We start from the raw sequence: 20,704 nt of genomic DNA, 5'->3' as shown, positions 1-20,704 counted from the left end.
GATTTCTGTAACTCATGGCAGATGCTGAGGAACACGTTACATAAGAGGTTTCTGGGAATGGTTTAAGTGAAGTCTAGTAAAATGCTAAGGTCAGGTCAGATGACATAGGTGGTGTGCTCTGACTCTCAGATTCTGTGATAGCTTGTGGCATTCTGCTGCTTAGTGCTAATGTACCGTGGAGATTATATACTGGCAGATTTGATGAGACTTGGTTTGGTTTAGAATCAAAATTCTTTGAACAATAATAATTAACCTTGGAATAAACTTGTTTTAACCCGGCATCTTCCTCCTTGTCTTTGCCCCAGTGATCTTACTTTTTCCACCAAAAAAAATAGAGTTTTAACTTGGTTAAATGTTCTATTGCTTATTGTCAGCCTAGCTTTTAATTAGCATTTGATGTGATTGGTGCATATTGCTTCCAGGGCAGAGTTAATAGTGTTTGGAACATGGATTTGGGTGATTTTCACCTATAAAATACGAGCCAACTTGATAGAATGCTTAGTCTGTGCTGTACAAGTTCTGTTCCATAACAATAAAAATAGTTAAGTGGTATTGATGCGCCAGTTGGTACCAGTGGTTGCTAAAGTGGAATATTAGTGAGATAGTTAGTTGGGATATGGGAATAAATCATTAGTTTTGGGTGTTGTTTTTTGTGTGTGGTGTGTGTGTGTGTGTGTGTGTGTGTGTGTGTTTTGTTAATCCTTACCCAGGGATAATTTTCCCACTGATTTTTAGGGAGAGTGGGAGAGAAAGGGAAAGACAGAGAGAAACATCGATGTGTGAGAGAAAACATAGATTAGTTACCTCTTGCACAAGCCCAGACCAGGGCCCATGCTGGGGAGGAACCTCAACCAAGGTACGTGCCCTTGACTGGAATCAAACCTGGGACCCTTTGGTCCGCAGGTTGATGCTCTATCCATTGAGCAAACCGGCTACAGCTAGGGCGAGAGCTTTTATTTATGTCATTTTTTTTTAACATTAAAGATTTAGCTTCTAAACATTTTCTAGATGGAAGGACATTGGTGCCTCTCTTGTTTCATACATCAGGGGGGCACGTGCCACCGCAGGAAGAGTGACAGTATTGCTCTGACTGGGTGTGCTTCCAGTTAAAATGTATTTATTTGCTCAAGGGAATTTCAGATTATATTGCATAGCTCTTAACCTAGCCATCACAAAATGGGCAGAGAAAATAAAGGTGAAAGATATTTCCAATTAAAATTAAGTCTTTTCAGCAACCACATTATGATGTTCAAGCAATGATAATTTTTTAAAATTTTTATTTATTATTTATTTATTTATAATTCCTTATTGTTGAAAGCATTACATATGCCCACCAGCCCACTCTCCCCTGTCTCCCCTGTCTTCTGCACTCTCTTCCATCAAGCAATCATCATTTGATCAATCTGGCAGGAAGGTATAAAAAAATCATAATTATATAAAATATGTATTTGCATCTACTACAACAATAAAACCTTTCTATCCTATATAATAAAAGGCTAATATGCAAATCGACTGAACAGTGGAACAACCGGTCGCTGTGATGCGCACTGACCACCAGGGGCAGATGCTCAATGCAGGAGCTACCTCCTGGTGGTCAGTGTGCTCCCATGGGGGAGCACCGCTCAGCCAGAAGCCTGGCTGATGGCTGGCAAGTGCAGCAGTGGTGGTGGGAGCGTCTCCCACCTCCGCGGAAGTGCTAAGGATGTCTGACCAAAGCCATCAGTTCGATATCCCCCTGAGGGCTCCTGGACTATGAGAGGGCACAGGAGCCCAGGCTGAGGGACCCCCCTCCCTGAGTGCACGAATTTTGTGCACCAGGACTCTAGTGCTAATATAAAGTTAAAGTTGTTAGCAAGACCTTTATGACAATTTTCACTTCATCTTAAATTTGTTTATTTAAACTTTGAGCCATCCTTTTGAAATATATATTTTTGTTCATGGTTTACAGCATACATGCTATATTGGCACAGTACATATGTAATTTATAAATATATGTATACTGGGAATACATTGCAGACTTTTTTAATGAATGGGTGTGTGATCAAAAAAAGTTCTGAGCATAAGTACTTTTCAATTAATTTAAAGATATAAGGTTCCCATTTTTTAGTAGTTGTGTTATTGTTTTAATTACACAATTTAAATGTCTTAAGACACATTCTCATTTTAATGCCCTGATGTTAAGTAATGTTTTAGGTGACTTTTCCAGGTGAAATGAAAAAAATATTAAATAGAAAGAAATTAATCAAATTATAGAACAAATCACTGTTGGTGAAGAAAATATTCAATAACCAAGATCTCCGGAATTTAATAATAATAATAATTCAGCTCATTTGTGGGGAAGCCAGGTCTAAATCAAAGAGAGATAGGGGCTATAATATATTCTTTAAGTAGTGCTTCTTTAATACTTTCGAGGATAGATAAGAATAAACCAAGTTAATTGTGTTTTAGCAAATCTTTTAAGGGCCTTCCTTTAGCAGATAGCTGAGAATTATTTATGGTTACGCTGTCCATTGTTGAATTAAAATTAATACCAAAGTGGTGCTTCAGAGGGGTCTTTTTCCATTTTCCATTTAAATAGGCTCGACATTTGCTTTGTTTATACCATTAATTTGTTTTCACACAGCCTGCAAAGGTAACCACCTCAGAATTAATTAGTGGAATCAAAATTAATGAGGTTTTACTGTACTGGGCCATTTCCAGTGTAGGCCAGTTTTCTTCACATGAGTTGGACTAGCATTTTCTTGAAAGAAGAAAAATTAGACTTATTTTAATCCATATTTAAAAAGCAAAGAACCATCTTTTCTGGTGAGTTAAGTACCTCTAATAACTATGCTTTCTTGGGCTTAGTAATATTGATTTTTTTGTTTTTTTGTTTTTAGTCTTGATTATTTTGGCTATTTCCAGACTGTTGCTTATTACAGTAAAGCCAGAGTTAACTCTTCAGCTGCTTATTTTTCCTTATAGGAACAATGTGTCATTTTTATTTTGGATCATTTTTGTGTGTGGGTGGAACGTGTCATTTGCCAATTTTCATCATTTTTGCACTATATGAAAGAACAGATTTATTCTTTAAAACATATTGATGTAAATGTATGTGTTAGAGAGAATCCATTATGTGGAAACAAAAAGCTAGAATTTTTGGAATTGTAGTTCTTTGTTTCCCTCAGAAAATTGTATCCTATAATCTTTTTATTTAAAGCAGATCCAGTGGTATTATTTAATATTTGGTCTGTATGTCCTTTATTTTTACTAATAGAGTGATAACATGAACTAGAGCTTTTAAATCTTTATATGAGGATGGATTGCATTTTCTTGAAGTTTTGAAATTGTCCACCTGCATATAAGTGGGCAGGGTGAGAGTTCTGACGGTGAATTTCTCATGAGGGGTTGATGCCAAAGGTCAAGTTTCTTATAGGAAGGGGTGGCCTTTTTGTTTGTTTGCCTAATGTCTGCAATTATAAACTACAGTAAGAGGTATTTGGCGGAGAGAGGGAGAGAGAGAGAGAATGTGTAGTTAAGTGGTTGTCAGTTTTCTGTGATCTCAGATGTTGCAATCTACCAATAGACCATAATTTGAGGAACAACGAACACAGTAAACAATATTAGTGAAAATTCACCATTTTTTTAAGGTAAAATAAACGTCACCGGACTAATGCCTCATTTTTTTCTACTCTTTGAAAAGAATGACAAGAGGTTTGTGAATATTATTGAAATGACAGTGAACTTGGGGCTAACAAGTAGGCTAGTTTAGGAGTATGCCTTTAATTAAGAATTAGCTCATTCTAAAGACGATTTTGGAGAGTTTGTGAGTCGAAGTAGCAGAATCAAAAGTTGTGACAGGTGTTTTGCATACTGTGGCAGATCTGTGCTTGATTACAAGACATGAATAGATGAAAAGTATGCTGTTTAGGAATTATTATCTAAAAAATTTAAAAATTTTCCAATTATAGTTGACATACATTAATAATTAGTTGCAGGTGTACAGCATAGTGATTAGACATTTATATAACTTTTGCAGTGATCACCCCGGTAAGTCTAGAACCCATCTGACACCATACATAGTTATAATATTACTGACTATAGGAATTAAAAAAAAAAATCCGTTAGATGTATTTTCTCTAATGAGAGAAATACATACAGAACAACTTTTTGGCTGATTGATGTTGCAAAATAGGAAATAGAAGTTAACCATTTATGTACCAAACATCTCTTTTTGTAAGTTGAATGATGGATATATTTGATAAATACAAAGTCAGCACTAATGGTAATCTGTAGAAATGTAAAGCCTCCATTGTATTATCTTCAGTTACTGATATATGTCTGGTGAAACTCACAAATATATCATGTAGTGTGAAATAACTGAAAATAAAGCCATATATGTTTATGTTTTTTACCCTGTTTTATTTTAACATTGCCTATATTTAAATGAAATTTTTTGTAGTTTGCCACTTTATTTTGATTTACTGCTTAATTATAAAGGTAATTTTTATGAGCCATAAGTCAAGTACCCCCCATTCCTCAATATGTTTTTTTAAAGAAAGAAATCATGTTTTATGTCTCAATTGAATGCTTATCAAGAAACATGAAATAAGTAAGCTTGACAAATGCTTGTTTGAGAAACTTCTATATGATGTTTTAGTAAAGGTTTTTAACATGATCTTTCTGAACTTAGTTTTAAAATTAGTAGACTCAGGCTGCATTTATTATAGTATTTAAAACATTCATAAAACAAAAAGTACAAATAAAGCTAACACAGAATAAAAGAATAAAACACCCAAATCTAAGAAAAAAGTAGTTAAATCTTAGTACCTATGTTTTATTAATCTTCTGTTTCATTCAAAAATAGATTTTAGGCCAAACTGGTTTGGCTCAGTGGATAGAGCGTCGACCTGCGGACTGAGAGGTCCTGGGTTCAATTCCGGTCAAGGGCGTGTGCCTTGGTTGCGGGCACATCCCCAGTGGGAGTGTGCAGGAGGCGGCTGATCGAAGTTTCTCTCTCATCGATGTTTCTAGCTCTCTATCCCTCTCCCTTCCTCTCTGTAAAAAAATCAATAAAATATATTAAAAAAATAGATTTTAGGTTCTTTAAAAAAACACATTATTGACCTAGCCTGTTTGGCTCAGTGGATAAAGCATCAGCCTGCAGACAGTAGGGTCTCGGGTTCGATCCCGTTCAAGGGCATGCACCTTGGTTGCAGGCTCCTACCTGGCTCAGGCCCTGGTTGGGGCATGTGTAAAAGGCAACCAATCAATGTGTTTCTTTCACATTGATATTTCTTTCTGTCTTTCCCTCTCTTTTACACTCTCTTTCAATATCAATGGAAAAATTAATAATAATAACTTAAGGATTAAAATAATAATAAGATAAACATTATTCAGTAGGATTAAAAATAAAGCTAATCATGGTGAAGAAAAAATGAGAGCAGGAAGTAGATGAGACCAGTGAGACTCCACATTCAGGAATGTGTGCCCAAGGTCTTGTACTGTTACGGCCAGAAAATTGAGACCTAAGTTTCTTAATAGCCAAAACATAAAAGGAACCAGTTAAAGCAGTCCCCCCCAAGCTGTGTTCCTCAAAAACTAGGTTACCATAGTCACATAAACTTATAGATGAGTGATATTGTGTTAAAGGTTGTTAAACGTTCTTGGAAGTCCTGTGGATAAAAGCAGTTATAACTTGCGTTCCCCATGTACATTTGGCCTCCCACACCCTCCCTTTTTAAAGAAATTTGATACATGTCAGCATTTCTCACTCAATGAGATAATAGACCAATCAGTGAGCTGTTGTTCTTTAGCTAAGAACAGGCTATTTTACTTAAGCGAAGGCCTGCAGGGTGAAGTGGGAGAGCTTTCCCCTTTGGGTGCATTGAAGGGATGGTGTATATGTAGTGCAGTGGGCCTCATCCGGAATAAGTAGCCTCAGTATAGACAATCATGAGTTTCAGATGGCTGTTTTTATATGGTTTCTTCTTAGCATGCGCTAAAAGCATAATCTACCGAGTCACGAAAAAAGTTAATTAAGTTTTAAAATGGCTTAGAAATTATCTCAAAAAGTATAAAGACTCATTTTTAATTTTCCAGGCCGTGGATTGTGTTCTCTGTTGCTAGTGAAAAATCTTTACCATCTTTGTTCGATTATTTATATTGCATCTTGTGCTAAAAAGAAATTGAAGGGCAAAACCCGGAGACGAACAGAAAATGCGCAGCCGAATGTTTAATTGGCTATTGTGTGTGGGTGAGGTGGTGTGATCCCTGACATTATAGACAGAAGCTGTGAAGCACATCCACAGATAATACAGACTCTCCGTGGCTCCTCAGAAATGATTGTGGCAGAGGGACCAGGAGGGCATTGTTTTTGAGCAGAGGAGCAGGGAAGAGCATGGGTCTAAATGAGAGTCACAAGCAGAAAGCAGCACCACGGAGAGCGGCCCCGGCCGCTAACAAAGGGAAGTTCACACTGTGGAGAGAGAACACATAATAACAGATCAATGTTCCCCCAGCTCTGCCTGCTCATATAGAGCAATCATTTTAGTAAGGCCATCTTCACATGTGAACAGCAGATTTTTCCAATGCATCTTTTCCACCCTTAATCAAGGCTTGAGTGTGTGTGTGTGTGTGTGTGTGTGGTGATGACTGAAGTGGGTGTTTTATGTATAATGCAGAGGACCATATTTTCAGCACAACCAAGTGTTATGGATGGTTTTTCAGGAGTCATGATGGCCTAATTAGGTGTGGTATACCTTATGGAGGATAGGATCCATTTTACTCTGAATGTAATCTAAATGTAATTAAGGTTTATTCTTCTTTTCAGGCAAGAGTGCAGCACTGCGTCTGCTCTGTAGCCAGTGACCACTCAGTAGGACTCCTAAGTTTGCGAGAGAAAAAATGCATTATGCTGGCATCTCGTCATCTTTTCCCCATTCAAGTGATTAAGTGGAGGCCTTCAGATGATTACCTAGTAGTGGGATGTTCAGATGGCTCTGTGTACGTCTGGCAGATGGATACTGGTAAGAACAAGTGTTAAGAGATAGATTCGAACCCTAGCTGGTTTGGCTCAGTGGATAGACTGTGAGCCTGCGACTGACGGGTCCTGGGTTCAATTCTGGTCAGGGGCACATGCCCAGGTTGTGGGTTCAATCCCCAGTAGGGGGTGTGCAGGAGGCAGCTGATCAATGATTCTCTCTCATCATTGATGTTTCAATCTCCCTCTCCCTTCCTCTCTGAATTCAATAAAAATAACATTTTTTAAAAAGAGAGATAGACACGAAAATTAAATGGGTACATTTGATTTCCTAGAAATTAAAAATCTTTTATAAGAGAAAAAAAGCCTTGAAATGTAATAAGATTGCTACTTTTATTTTTGATCGCTGCTTTTTCTAAGTGTTGTACTATACTAAATACTTGTAGTTGGCCAATTTTTAAAGGAATGTAATTGAAGACAATATACACATCAAGACAGACATATAGATAACAGACCCAAAATTCAGTGATCTATATAATTCATGAGGCAAAATGTGAGCAAGATGAAGAAATCACTTTTGTCTCAGATTCAGAAACAGTGGAAATAGAGAAAACCCTCTTTTATTTGAACAGCAGAAAAGCAATACAGGGCAGTTAATTGTAGGAGGTGATTGAAACGAAAGTTTCAAGTTCTAGAGAGAACATTTGAAGTTTCAATTCCAAAGATTTTATGTTTAAGGCATAATATAGAGCAAGTAATGCTTAGCTTAAAAGTAAAGGCAGTGATCTATCATGTTTAACATAGACTCTTAGTTTTCTCTGGGAAATCTCTAAGTATGTAATTGAATGTGTTTATTAGTTTAGGCTTTAAAAACACATTTTATTCTACTTTTACTCATTTAAGTAATCATGTACCAGTGATTAAAACTTCTTTTTACATCCCTAGTTGTATTGTACTATATAGTATTTCTACTAAATTTTTTCCCTTTATTTCATCTTTTTTGTTTGTTGGTTTTAAATAGTCCTTCCTTGAAATCAGAATATCTATCTATCTATCTATCTATTTATTTATTTATTTATTATATTTCTGCCTGCACTGTGGTGCAGTAGAAGTTCTTATATATATATTTTTGGAACAGATAGCCATACTGTCAGCAATCCTTTTTTTTAGAGTTCTTATCTCAACAGATAATATAAAGACAGTCTTGTCAAGAGGAAGCATTCTCAGAGACTGTTTTTGCATTTATCTTTTCCTTTTTTTGTCTAATAGTATAAGAGGTTCATACTTTTTGTCAAATTTTAAAAGCACACAAGTATTAGAAAAGATGAACCCAGGTCACTAAATGTTAACATTGTAACATGTTTTTTTATAGTCTTATTTCTGTCCATGTTTTTGTTTTTTGTTTTAATATATTTTTATTGATTTCAGAGCAGAAGGAAGGAGAGAGAGATAGAAACATCAGTGATGAGAGAGAATCATTGAACCATTGATCGGCTGCCTCCTGCACACCCCACACTGGGGATGGCTCCCACAACCCCAGGCATGTGCCAGGAATCGAACCCCAACCTCCTGGTTCATAGGTCGACGCTCAACCACTGAACCATACCAGCTGGGCGTCTGTCCATTTTTAAAACCAGAATTGCTATCATACTACATATGCAATTTTGTATGCATAAAAAATCTTACTTTTGTGTCCTTTTGGTCACATTGTATTTGTTGTGCAGCACAGTTTTGTGTTTGCTGATTTGGTCCACTCCACCAACTAATTATACAGGGTTTGTCTTGGGCTCTGGAGTCAGAACGCTTGGTTTGAATTTAGAATCGACCACTTACTAGCACTGTGACCTACAGAAGTCACTGGGCTTTTGTCCCTCAATTTTCTCCATAAAATGAAGATAATAATAGTTCCTATTTTATAAGGTTAATGGGAGAATAAAATGACATAGTTACTTGGTGAGTATCAGACATACTGTAAGTATGTATATTATTTGTGTTTGTGTATAAGTAAGTTTCTCTGTGTGTGTACATACGTGTGTGTTATTATACATGGTGCTTAATCTGTTGCTTTGTTGAACTTGGGAATATGACCTTATATTTAGAAATATGTTTTTTTGGGAATTGAAGAATGTTTTTATAGCAATAATGACATTCATAAAATGCTCTTTTAAAATACTATAAATATTAAATTAATAATTGTTACATTTTAAATTCAAAACTATGATAAACTTGTATAGGACTTTTAAAAATGAAATAAATATGATAAAGGAAGGTAGTATAATTTTCCTGAATTTTTCAGATACATACTTAAATAATGATACTTGAATATTTCAGATACTTTGAATTTTATATTTTGACAAATGCACCCTTATTGAAAGACAAAGTTACTTTTCCAGTAACTTCCATAGAAGGAAATGACAAATGGCCCCTAACTATAGATGTGCTGGAGGATGTTATTCTTATAACCAGTTTAGTATTATTAAGCCCATGTTAGTGTAAACCATACATAACACAGAATTCACAATTGTGACCTTCAGGAGGATTTTTGGTAAACTATTGGTCAACACGGCAGTCTTTAATTGAGATAAATATGAAGAAGCAGAATTTATTTTGGATATAACCATAACAGGGAGTATACATTATTTCCCCCTGCTGTTCGGGCTTTAACTAATGATGTAAAGGTCTCTGGGGAGTTAGTTAAGCACATCCTGAAGGTATTGACATTATTTATTTATTAAATTTATTTATTTATTACATAAATAAATAATGAAGCTAAATAAGTCAGTTTCAGTCCAAGTGTGATGTATGAAATGTATTTAAACTCTGAGGAGATACTTTATCCCTCTCAGGGTTCGGGGAATGTATTTTTAGAAATGAAGCCATATTGCACTAAAACTACACACGCATATTGTATAATTTTCTGTTTGCTATTGAATTGCTTTATAGGAAGGAGTTTGCACCTTCACTTAGACAATAAATGTATAGATGGAGTTAAATGGAAAGTATGGCCCAGTGAAGAAGCGTTGAAGTGTCTTCAAACTGAAGTAGGACCGGAAGACATTCCATTGGGTGTTAAGAATAAGAGTCAAGAAATTTGCAGATAGACCGAGAAGTTACAACCCACCCCCCATTTAGTGGAGATTTCCTAGAGAAAGAAAAGCTTCAGGAATTGTTCAAGTAGAATAAACTGGAAAAATAGCAAACTTCGGTTGTTTGTTTGTTTGTTTGTTTGTTTTGTTTAGAGGAAGGTGAAGTCATGGGCTTTGATGTTCATAGTAGAGTAATGGTGTGGATTGATCCAGGAGACCGGCTTGGAAGAGTAGAGAAAGTGGAAAAGCCTGGGGGAGGTCGTTAAAATCTTGGCTCTGAACTTGCCTTCGTTGGGAAATTGTGGTAGGGGCCTTACGGGAAGGGACACAATAAAGGTAATGCTACATTAGAGGAAGGAAATACAAGAAAATGTTTCCGGGAGGCACTGTTAAAACATATTTCCACATAAAAAAGTCCCTGCTTTTTTTTTTTTTTTTTTGGTCTTAAACTATTTAAAATTGTATGGTGTGCGTAATGTGTGTAATATGTCTTGCAGGTGCGTTGGATCGTTGTGTGATGGGGATAACGGCCGTGGAGATACTGAATGCCTGTGATGAAGCGGTTCCTGCCGCAGTTGATTCGCTTAGTCATCCGGCAGTCAACCTGAAACAAGCCGTGACAAGACGGAGCCTTGCTGCTCTGAAGAATATGGCCCATCATAAGCTGCAAACCCTTGCAACTAACCTCTTGGCTTCTGAGGCATCTGACAAAGTAAGTTTTGGATGTGGGCTCGTGTGTTTGCCCCTTTAACTTCACTTAGTCGCACAGCTTTGGCATATCTCAGGGAATAATTTTGGGAGAGGAGCTGGTGAAAAATAATCTTCTGATGGAAATTTAGGCTTAGCCAACATAGTTTTATAGTATTACGAGTATTTGGCATTTTGAAAAGTAAATTATTCTTACCATTAAAAATATTTTAACATGGTTGCTACTGAATTCAGTGATTTCAGTTCCTAAAGTGAGAGGAAATTTTTATTTAAAAAATATTTTTATTGATTTCAGAGAGGAAGGAAGAGGGAGAGAGAGACATAGAAACATCCATGATGAGAGAGAATCATGGATTGGCTGCCTCCTGCAAGTCCCCCACTGAGGTTTGAGCCTACAACCCAGGCATGTGCCCCTGACCGGAATCGAACCTGGGACCCTTTAATTCGCAGGCCGATGCTCTATCCACTGAGCCAAACCGGCCAGGGCTAGTGGAAATGTTTTATATATAATATATCTTCTTGGCTTTCTGACAGTTTTCCTTTTGAAGGATTGAGCACTAGCTAATATCTCTAGGAGAAAACATAATAATTTAGGTACACAATTAAGATGTCTGTAATTGCAGCTTATCAATGTGTTTTAAAAGTAGGTTTTTATTTTAGTGAAGTTGGGCCATTATTTCTAAGGGATACCAACAAGAAAAAGGGACTGAAGAAAATACTTGAGACTAGGTACAGTAGACTTGCACAAGTGATGGCATTTTAATGTCCGACCCTAGCTCAGTCACACGTTCTTGCTGACACTTAAGATCAAAGCATCTGTTTCTTTTTCAGTTAAAAGAAAATGATCCCACTAAAAGAAGAAACAATCCCAGTTCATTAATTGGTTACTTATCTTTAATTTTGTTGGGGCTAGCCACTATTTGGTGTGTGGTATTTGTGTTCTCCGGTATTATTAGAACTAGTTTGTCTCTGGTAATGGGATAATGAAACTTAGAGACAATCCTAATGATGCTCAACCACTGAGCCACGCCAGCCGGGACACTGCATAAAATTTCTAATTCCATCTAAGTATTCATTAGAATTATTAATGGGTAACACAAATACTTCTATTTTTATTCTCCCTTATTCCTAATTTTTCTTATTTTAAATGGATTGACATATGAATAAATAGTGAAGACATTGAAATGCTGACCTGCAAACTTGAAAATTTTCCTATGAATTAGTGCTAATGACATATGAAATACTATAGGCAGATCCAGTGGCCCATGTCCTCCAGTAATTGGCAGTAATATTTGATCATTCTGGATTTTTACAGATATAAATGCTTTATTGGCTTTATTATATTGTATATTTCATAGATTAGAATTATGAAATCCTCCTGTGCTTATTTTCATGTCTTCAGTCCCATGCTTTAAGTTTGAATAGAAATCACAGCCTAAGTCCATTTGCCAGGCCTATAATTTTTTTCAAGGGACCATGTAAATGTTCCTAGGAATTCAGTGTTCATAGCACATTAATGTTCTATATCATTTTAATTGTGAGCAAATTTACAAAACAGTATATTCAAGGGCAAGCATGTATATGTAATTTCCAAATATATTATTTTTCTTGTTGGTATCCTTTACCAGTAAGAATTTGGAAAAATAACTATATATCTGGAAAATTAAAGAAATAGAAATGGTATGGTAACATTTATGAATGGCTTTTGTAAGTGGTCATGGTCCATTATGTGTTTTTTACAATCTTGTTTGTCCCTGTTTTAATAGCGCATTTTATAGTGCAATTAGTGATAAAAGCACCAGATATCAGAGACACTACACTTACGTATTGTAAAATATATTGCTTGTGAACCTCCTCAGTCTTGTAGCAGTGGTAATTGTTGCCTGGCCTACAAGGAAAACAATTATAGGAGGGGGAAAGGCTTAGGAAGCTGAGGCTGCAGGAAGATAATCACTTTATGAAAAATGTATGTTGGCTGGACCATTAGGGATTTCTCTAACTATTTTCTCATGTTGAATTTGAGGCCCCTTCAGAAGTTATTTCTAATCTTAGGAGAAATAAAATCCACCCAAAGTTAAAAAAACAAACAACTAAGTTCTTAATGCAGGACTTTCTCTAGGATACGGGAACTAACTTTTTCATGGGTCCCTCAACAGAAAGTCAGATCTCTGCAGGGACACTCTATAGAAGGACCCTGCTTTATCCTTGATAGGTTGTTGTTAGCAACTGGGCGATTTGGAAGTAAAGATATTTTATATTGCTAATTATGTTTATTATGGCTTTGCAAACAAAAACGGAGAATTCACTGTCCTATGACTTTTTTCTTTCACTGGAAGATCAAGAAGATACTAAGTAGAATTATCCTTTCTTCCGGCATTGAATCTTTGCAAGATGCGTGTATTTGAATCCCAGTGCGTTTCTCTTAGGACATGGGTCTTATTTTCCCTTTTATTATAATAACTTATATACTCATCTAATTCTTCCCACTGAAATACAGCCTCCTCGCAGGCGTGGATTGTGATTCATTTATCTCTGTGTTTCCCCCGGGACATCTGGTACCCGCTGTGTAGTGAACATGCGTTGAATCAGATGATGTGTAACAGGAAGTGTTGTCGGCTTCTGCGTCAGCCTCTTTGTCCCCATCTCTCCATCCCCTCACAGTTGATTGTCTTGACTTGACAATCACATCTGTCTCTGTTCATGAGCAGGAGATGTGGATCATTTGTTAATAGCTCTGCTCTCTGTTCGGTTTTGCTTTCTCCTCTTCGGTTTTTTTGAGCACGGTTGTCCAGGCATAACTCATTCTCCTTCCCTGCCATCACTGTATCGTCAGTGTTCCAACTGGAGTTATCTCAACTATACCCCCTCTTTAATTCCTGTTCCTTGTGGCGCTGGACCAGGGTTGCTCAACCTCAGAACTGCATTGGCATTTTGCATTTTCGATGGGATCCTTCGTTGTGTGTGTGTGTGTGTGTGTGTGTGTGTGTGTGTGTGTGTTTTGGTGGGAGGGAGCTGTCCTGTGTAAGGTAGAATGTCTTCTATCCACTGCTTGACAGTAATATCCCTTCTCCCCAGTGTGACAGAAATTTTTTCGTATGTTGTCCTGGGGGTCCAAATTGTCTCTAGTTTAAAACCACTGCTTTGGGGAGCGGGGGAAGGGGAGGTTGATAAATGGTAGGGATTCTATATCTTTTATCTTTATTTCCCCCCCCCACTCTTGCTTCTTTAATCCCTTTCCTCTTTGACAATAGTGAAGCCATTCCAACTCTTATTCCCTCAGTCCCCTGTGGCAGCATCAGTTCTCTTGCATTCTCTTTGTGCTCACACTTTCCTGTTAGACCTTTTCTAAAACACCTCATTTTGTATGGGGTATTTCTTCTTTTCTTGATGTCTGTCTTCCCTCTTAGATTCTGAGCTTCTTGAGGATAGGAGGTGAATTCCTCACCTTTTTATTTCTAGTGCTCAATTTAGTATGTGAAGCATAGTAAGTACCCAAGAAATTCAGTGCAAAGTTAGTTTGGAGGTATACGTTGGATTCATTGTCTGATCAGCTTGAATTGCAAAGCTGAGGACTTAACTCAGTGAATAGTGATGCAATATTGAATAGTCTTTTTTTTCTTCATCAAAGATGCCATTATATAAAAGTGAGCCACAGCCTGGTTAAAAATAGTAATACATATGTCTGATGAATATTAATCATAAATATATAAACCAGTAATTAAAAGATGAACAACCCAATACTTCAGGTTTTCAAAAACCATAAATTTCCACTTCAGAAAAGATGATCAAATGGGCAATAAGCACATGAAAAAACATTTTATATCATTAGACATCAGGAAAATGCACATTAAAACCATAATGAGCCGAGACCGGTTTGGCTCAGTGGATGGAGCGTCGGCCTGCGGACTGGGAGGTCCCAGGTTCGATTCCGGTCAGGGGCATGTACCTGGGTTGCGGGCACATCCCCAGTGGGAGATGTGTAGGAGGCAGCTGCTCGATGTTTCTCTCTCATCGATGTTTCTAACTCTCTATCTCTCTTCCTTCCTCTCTGTAAAAAATCAATAAAGTATATATTTAAAAAAAAAAAAAAAACCATAATGAGATGTCATTTCAAACCTAGTAGAATAACTATTGAATAGCCTTAAAAGGATATTTTTTGTTTAAGAAGTATTTTGCCATATCTGACATTTGTATGCAGGACACGTAAATATTGATGTAGGAAATGAATTGTGAAACTACTGGGATGATATAGTGAGGGGTACTGGGGACTGGACTAGGATTAGGCAGTGGAAATGTAGAAGAGGGGATGGCTTGTAAGCTATTGTGTGGGTGGAATGAATAGGACTTCACAAATGAGCAAGAGACCCTAGCTGGTTTGGCTCAGTGGATAGAGCATTGACCTGCAGACTGAAGGGTCCCAGGTTCGATTCTGGTCGAAGGCACATGCGCAGGTTGCAGGCTTGGTCCCCAGTGGAGGTTGTGCAGGAGGCAGCCAATCAGTGATTCTCTCTCGTCATTGATGTTTCTATGTCTCTCTTCCTTTTTTTTCCTCTCTGAAATCAATAAAAGTATATTTAAAAACAAAACAAAACAGAAAACCAAATGAGCAAGAGAAGAGAGGAGACATACAAGATGATTTCAGACATCAAAGTCTGGTTGGAGGAAGAATGGTGGAGCTGTTAACAGAAATGAGCAACTCCTGGAATAGGCTTTGAGGCTGATTATAATAGGAGACTTTTGCATCTTCTTTGCTGTGTTGGGAGATGGGGGAGGAAAAAACCTCCAAGAAAGAAGTGACATGATGGTGAGTGAGAGTAGGGATGTGATTTTTCCCCTACGCGAATGCTGGGGTATGGAGCCTTATTAGACTGCAGTTGACATTTTGCGATGCCTGCTATCATTAGATTATTCCAGATATGCTGTCTTCCTTAATTCTCCCTGCAAATACATGAGTTAGTTATTAGTGTCCTCAAATTTGCAAATGACGAGCCTAAAAACCAGTTGGTTAGCATAGGGATTGGAAAAACATATTGTAGAAAGTGCTTGATAGTAAAAATTCAGGCTTTGTAGACTGAACAGTCTCTTTCTTCCAGATTCAACTCTGCCACTAGAGTGTGACAGGAGCCCCAGACGACATGTCAGTGAATGAGTGTGATTGGCTCCCGGTGAAACTTTATTTATGAAAATAGGCAACGGGCTGGATTTGGTCATGGTTTACTGGCCCCTGCAACAGAAGATGGCATTATTGACAGGAAGGTTGTGGGTACAGTTCCTCCATGTAATAGCCTTTGCTTTATTCTTGAAAAGCAGTTCAAAGGAATGGTTAAGAGCCTGGGTTCTGGTGACAAGTATATTTGTGTACATCTCTGTAACTGGCTTCCTGTGGGTGACCTTGGGCAAGTAACCTCCAATGGCCTAGGTCACATTTATAATTGAAAATAAATAGTAAAGGAAGCAAAAGTCCAGAGCTGATCAGAGAAATGAAATAACATTAAGACTTGGGGAAGTGAAAAGAGTGTTTGAAGTTAGTCATTGGGGAAGTCAGTGGCCATGATTAGTAAGAGCTGCTGTGGATGTTGGGTTGGAACTCAGCCTCTGATGAGCTAGAAATGAGTAGGAGATGAAGTGGAGGTAGAGAGGGTGGAGGAAGTTTCCCTGGGAGAAAAGAAGAGTGGTAGCTTCCATGGCTGTAGGGTGAAGAGCAGCTTTTACACTGCATGTAGGAGCTCTCTGGTATTTTTGTTGGTGGAGGGGGTAACTGGTGGAGTCACATGAGAGGACGTGGTATTAAGAATAGAGTTGGAGAACTCATCCTTACCAGCCATTGTCTCCTTATCACCCATAATTCTGAAAGAGAGGGAGGTGAATATAACCAATTTATTTGCCACGGGGAGAGGGGAAAAGTAGGCTGTAATATCTCTTAAGAGGGAAGAAGTTGTTTTAATCCCTTGAAGGTAGAGTCGTCTTTTTTTAATCCTTTGTAACACCCAGTGTAAGTAGTGTACTGATTAGGAGTTAGAAGATTTGTAATACATAAATAATTAGTGAATCATAGATAGCATGTGGTGGTGTTTGATGAAGGCATCAATGAACGTGTTAAGATGGTCTGAGCATATCAGGGGATCTTTGTGACCCGTTTTTTATAAAATACTTGCCATAAACACTGTTCTTGGTGAGGAGATCTTTGGGGACGCCAATGGGATTATATTAGTGAAGCTGGGAAGACATTTCTTAGGCCTGGTGTGTGTACTTTTCTCTTCAGTACCTATATCTTAGGCATTGTTATAGCAATCAGAATCACCCTGTTATATATTGAAAAATCACCAGGTGGAAGAAATTGAAAAATGACCAGGATGATTTATCTTTCACCTTACCTCTCTGTTGTCTAATTAGTCAAAAGTCTAAAAACTTGAATGAGCAATATTTGCAAAGGTCAGTAGCTTTGTATTCTGTGTAACTAGGTAAGAGAATGGAATTTAGAAGTCAAACATAAGCTACTGTGTGTTTTTTGCTTACAAAAGTCGCTCTGAAAAAAAATTGGATTGATTGGATTGACTTTATGATTCATTGCAAAAAGGGCACTGTGAAGAAGAGACAGGGACAAGCCAAATGACGTTATATACAGAATACTGGGCCTTGTCTGGTGAGCTCTTTTTGGCTGTAAAAAAATTCCTATGATATGTATGACCTTTGAAGAATCAATTAAATTCCCTTAACATTCTACCCCAAAACTTGAATGAATGTTAATACAAAGTATGAATATGCTGATATATATTTATTATATTTATAAGTGTATATATAAATTTACTTTTTGCTTCCTCTAAATGGTTATTAGGATAAAAACTTTATAACACACTACTTGTTGTCTAGTCTTGAATAAATAAAGTTAGGAAGCCTTAGTTAAGCTGGCAAATCTTAAGAAAAATTTTAAAAAGGAATAAATTGTGACTATAGGAGAAAAATGAACTGTTTTTTTTGTTTTTTGTTTTTTTTTTTGCTGTTGTTTTGTTTTGTTTGTTTATTTGTTTTTCACAGCCAAAAAAGTAAAGGCTGATTAGTTGAGGAATGTCTCCAAGGAGAATGAACTTTTATTGAGTGTCTATGTGACGGGTGATTCCCTGTAATGGCGGATAATAATTAGAAACCACAGCTGGATGCTTTGTGCACTCATTGCTCCTAGATGTTACAGGAGCTCTTGGTTGCATCAGTGTAAAGCTGGCCTACTTGCTGAACCTGTAGCCAAACCCAGTTTGTTCAGGTCTTGAAATTTCCAGAGAGCTGTGTTTAAGGATGTCCGTTGCATACCCCAGAGTATAAGATGGGCTCAGGTGGAAATGGTCCCAGTCCCAGACACAACCAGGCCCCTCTTGCATTCAATAGGCTCCATTCCATGTCTGTTTAGACTAAGTATCCGCAGTGAGGTTTGGGTTTTCTTGGGGTTAAGGGGGTTGTTATTGTTTACTGGATCCTCTAAATGTTGACCATTTAAGTTGTTTTTAATTTTTTGCTACTCTAAGTCATTCAAGCTAGTCAAGCTATATCTTTGCACAAAGCTGTGAATGTTTCCATGAGATGAATCCTTAGAAATGGAATTTCAGGGTATGATGTATTCAAGTCTTGGATCACTCTGTCCCTCTGGTCTAGACGCCAGCCCCCCTTGTCCTCCTGAGCCGTTCCGAAACATCACTTCCTGTGAGAAGCCTTCAGTCCCCTCCCCAGCACAGTCAGATGCTTCCACCACTGGGTCCCTATGCTCTCCTCTCTCCTTGGCCCAAGGTGTGGCTTGTGCCTCCTCCTCTGCAAAGAAGCCATCAGCTGCTCAGCAACCAGGGGATCCTCGGCCCTCATCAGAATGTTATAGTCCTTGAAAACAAGCAAATAGGTCCTTTTCTTTTTTTCATTCTTTTGACAATTTAAAGACTTTATTTTTTAGAGTACAAGTTTTTATAGTATTTATTTTATAGTGTACGTTTGTAGTAGAAAATTTGGAAGAGAATAATAATGAAAATCACTTAGCCCAGCTGGCATGATGCAGTGGTTGAGCATCGACCTATGAACCAAGAGGTCACAGTTCCATTCCTGGTCAAGGCACATGCCCAGGCCCCAGTGTGGGGTGTGCAGGAGGCAGCTGGTCAATGATTCTCATCATTGATGTTTCTATCTTTCTCTCCCTCTCCATTCCTCTCTGAAATTAATAAAAACATATGTTTTTCTAAAACAAAACAAAACAAAACAAATAATAAAATCACTTACAATCCTTGCCTAACATGATTATTCTGTGGTGACTGATTTAGAAACTGCTTTCTTTTCTCCTCTTTACTCTATATTGTAAGCTTTTCTCCTATGCGATTAGATAGTATGAGAAGGCTAGATTTTTTTAAAAATATATTTTATTGATTTTTTACAGAGAGGAAGGGAGAGAGACAGAGAGCTAGAAACATCGATGAGAGAGAAACACCGATCAGCCGCCCCCTGCACATCTCCCACTGGGGATGTGCCCGCAACCCAGGTACATGCCCTTGACCGGAATTGAACCCGGGACCCTTCCGTCCGCAGGCCGACGCTCTATCCACTGAGCCAAACCGGTTTCGGCGGCAGAAGGCTAGATTTTTATTGGCTACCTAGTATTCATGGGATGGATGTACCATCATTTATTTTATCAAGCTCCTATTGTTGCACACTAATGAACTTTTAACCAGTGTAGAGTTGCTTTGGTGGTGAAATTAACCACAAGAAAGGGATCCAAAGGACTTTATAATTTACATCAAAGGCAAAGGAAAAGCAGACCTCTCCAAGTTGTGTTGCCACTGGAGGGACCTACAGTAACTTTGTTCAAAGCACCAATAAGGACAAAGGGTATTTTTGTTGTTTCTAACCCCAAGGAAGTCCTTGAAAGCCTGACCGTCCTATGGGTGGTCTCCTGTCTTGCACTGGACTGCCACCTTTAACCCTTTCATCTTCAGCGGAGGCTCCGTTCATAGCTTGGAGAAGCAGTCATTGTAGGGCCATCTTTCTTCTCCTCCCCAGTCATATGTGATGCTGGCTTAGGCTAGCATTCATCGTAGCCAATTAGTCAGCTCCATTCAGCAAATATCTATTCTGTTGCAAGAGTGGACCTAGCTCTGTGCTGAATGTTAGAAAACATTAAAAAAGCAAAAACAAACTTCAGACCTTTCAGGAATTTTTCTGCCAGAAATTATAACTTGTAAGCAATTGGAGAGTTGGACTTTTCTACCTTTCTTATGTCACTTAGTAAGAAACAATCACGTGTATACCATAAATATGAGCATAGAAAATATATTACCACGTGGGGGGTGGGAGACTGGGAGTAAATACAAAAACACATGAAAAATATTAACTTGGTTGCCTTTGAGTGTTAAAAATGAATATTGCCTTTTTATGTGGGATTTAGGGAAATATAATAACTATGCTGCCATGATCTTCCCAGAATTCCTTTAAGTTTCTAGATTCTTTTTTTTAGAGGTTTTTTTTTTTAAAAATTAAATCTTTATTGTTTAGATTATTACAGTTGTTCCTCTTTTTTCCCCCATAGCTCCCCTCCACCCGGCTCCCCCCCCCCCCTCTGCCCTCAACTCCGCCCCCCCCCCACACTGTCCTCATTCATAAGTGTACGATTTTTTTCCAGCCTCTTCCTGCACTCCCCACACCTCTCCCCCGCACACCCCCCGAGAATAGTCAGTCCACTCCCTTTCTATGCCCCTGATTCTATTATATTCACCAGTTTATTCTGTTCATCAGATTATTTATTCACTTGATCTTTAGATTCACTTGTTGATAGATGTGTATTTGTTGTTCATAATTTGTATCTTTACCTTTTTCTTCTTCCTCTTCTTAAAGGATACCTTTCAGCATTTCATATAATACTAGTTTAGTGGTGATGAACTCCTTTAGCTTTTTCTTATCTGTGAAATCTTTATCTGACCTTCAA

The 20,704-nt window shown here is 37.8% G+C and overlaps 1 protein-coding gene across 6 annotated transcripts in view; it reads left to right on the top strand.

Moving 5' to 3' along the window:
* The window catches only part of WDR7 (WD repeat domain 7), a 288,252-nt gene that overhangs the window by 47,255 nt on the left and 220,293 nt on the right, over positions 1 to 20,704 (top strand). For all 6 annotated transcript variants that reach the window (XM_006764456.2, XM_006764458.2, XM_006764460.2 and 3 more), the window contains 2 exons: positions 6,812 to 7,007; positions 10,545 to 10,759. In XM_006764456.2, coding sequence (XP_006764519.1) covers positions 6,812 to 7,007; positions 10,545 to 10,759 — 411 coding nt within the window. The remainder of the gene's footprint in view (positions 1 to 6,811; positions 7,008 to 10,544; positions 10,760 to 20,704) is intronic.

This window comes from Myotis davidii, unplaced genomic scaffold (genome assembly GCF_000327345.1).
Source record: "Myotis davidii unplaced genomic scaffold, ASM32734v1 scaffold38, whole genome shotgun sequence".
NCBI lineage: Eukaryota > Metazoa > Chordata > Mammalia > Chiroptera > Vespertilionidae > Myotis > Myotis davidii.
This window is presented reverse-complemented; position numbering and strand designations above follow the sequence as displayed.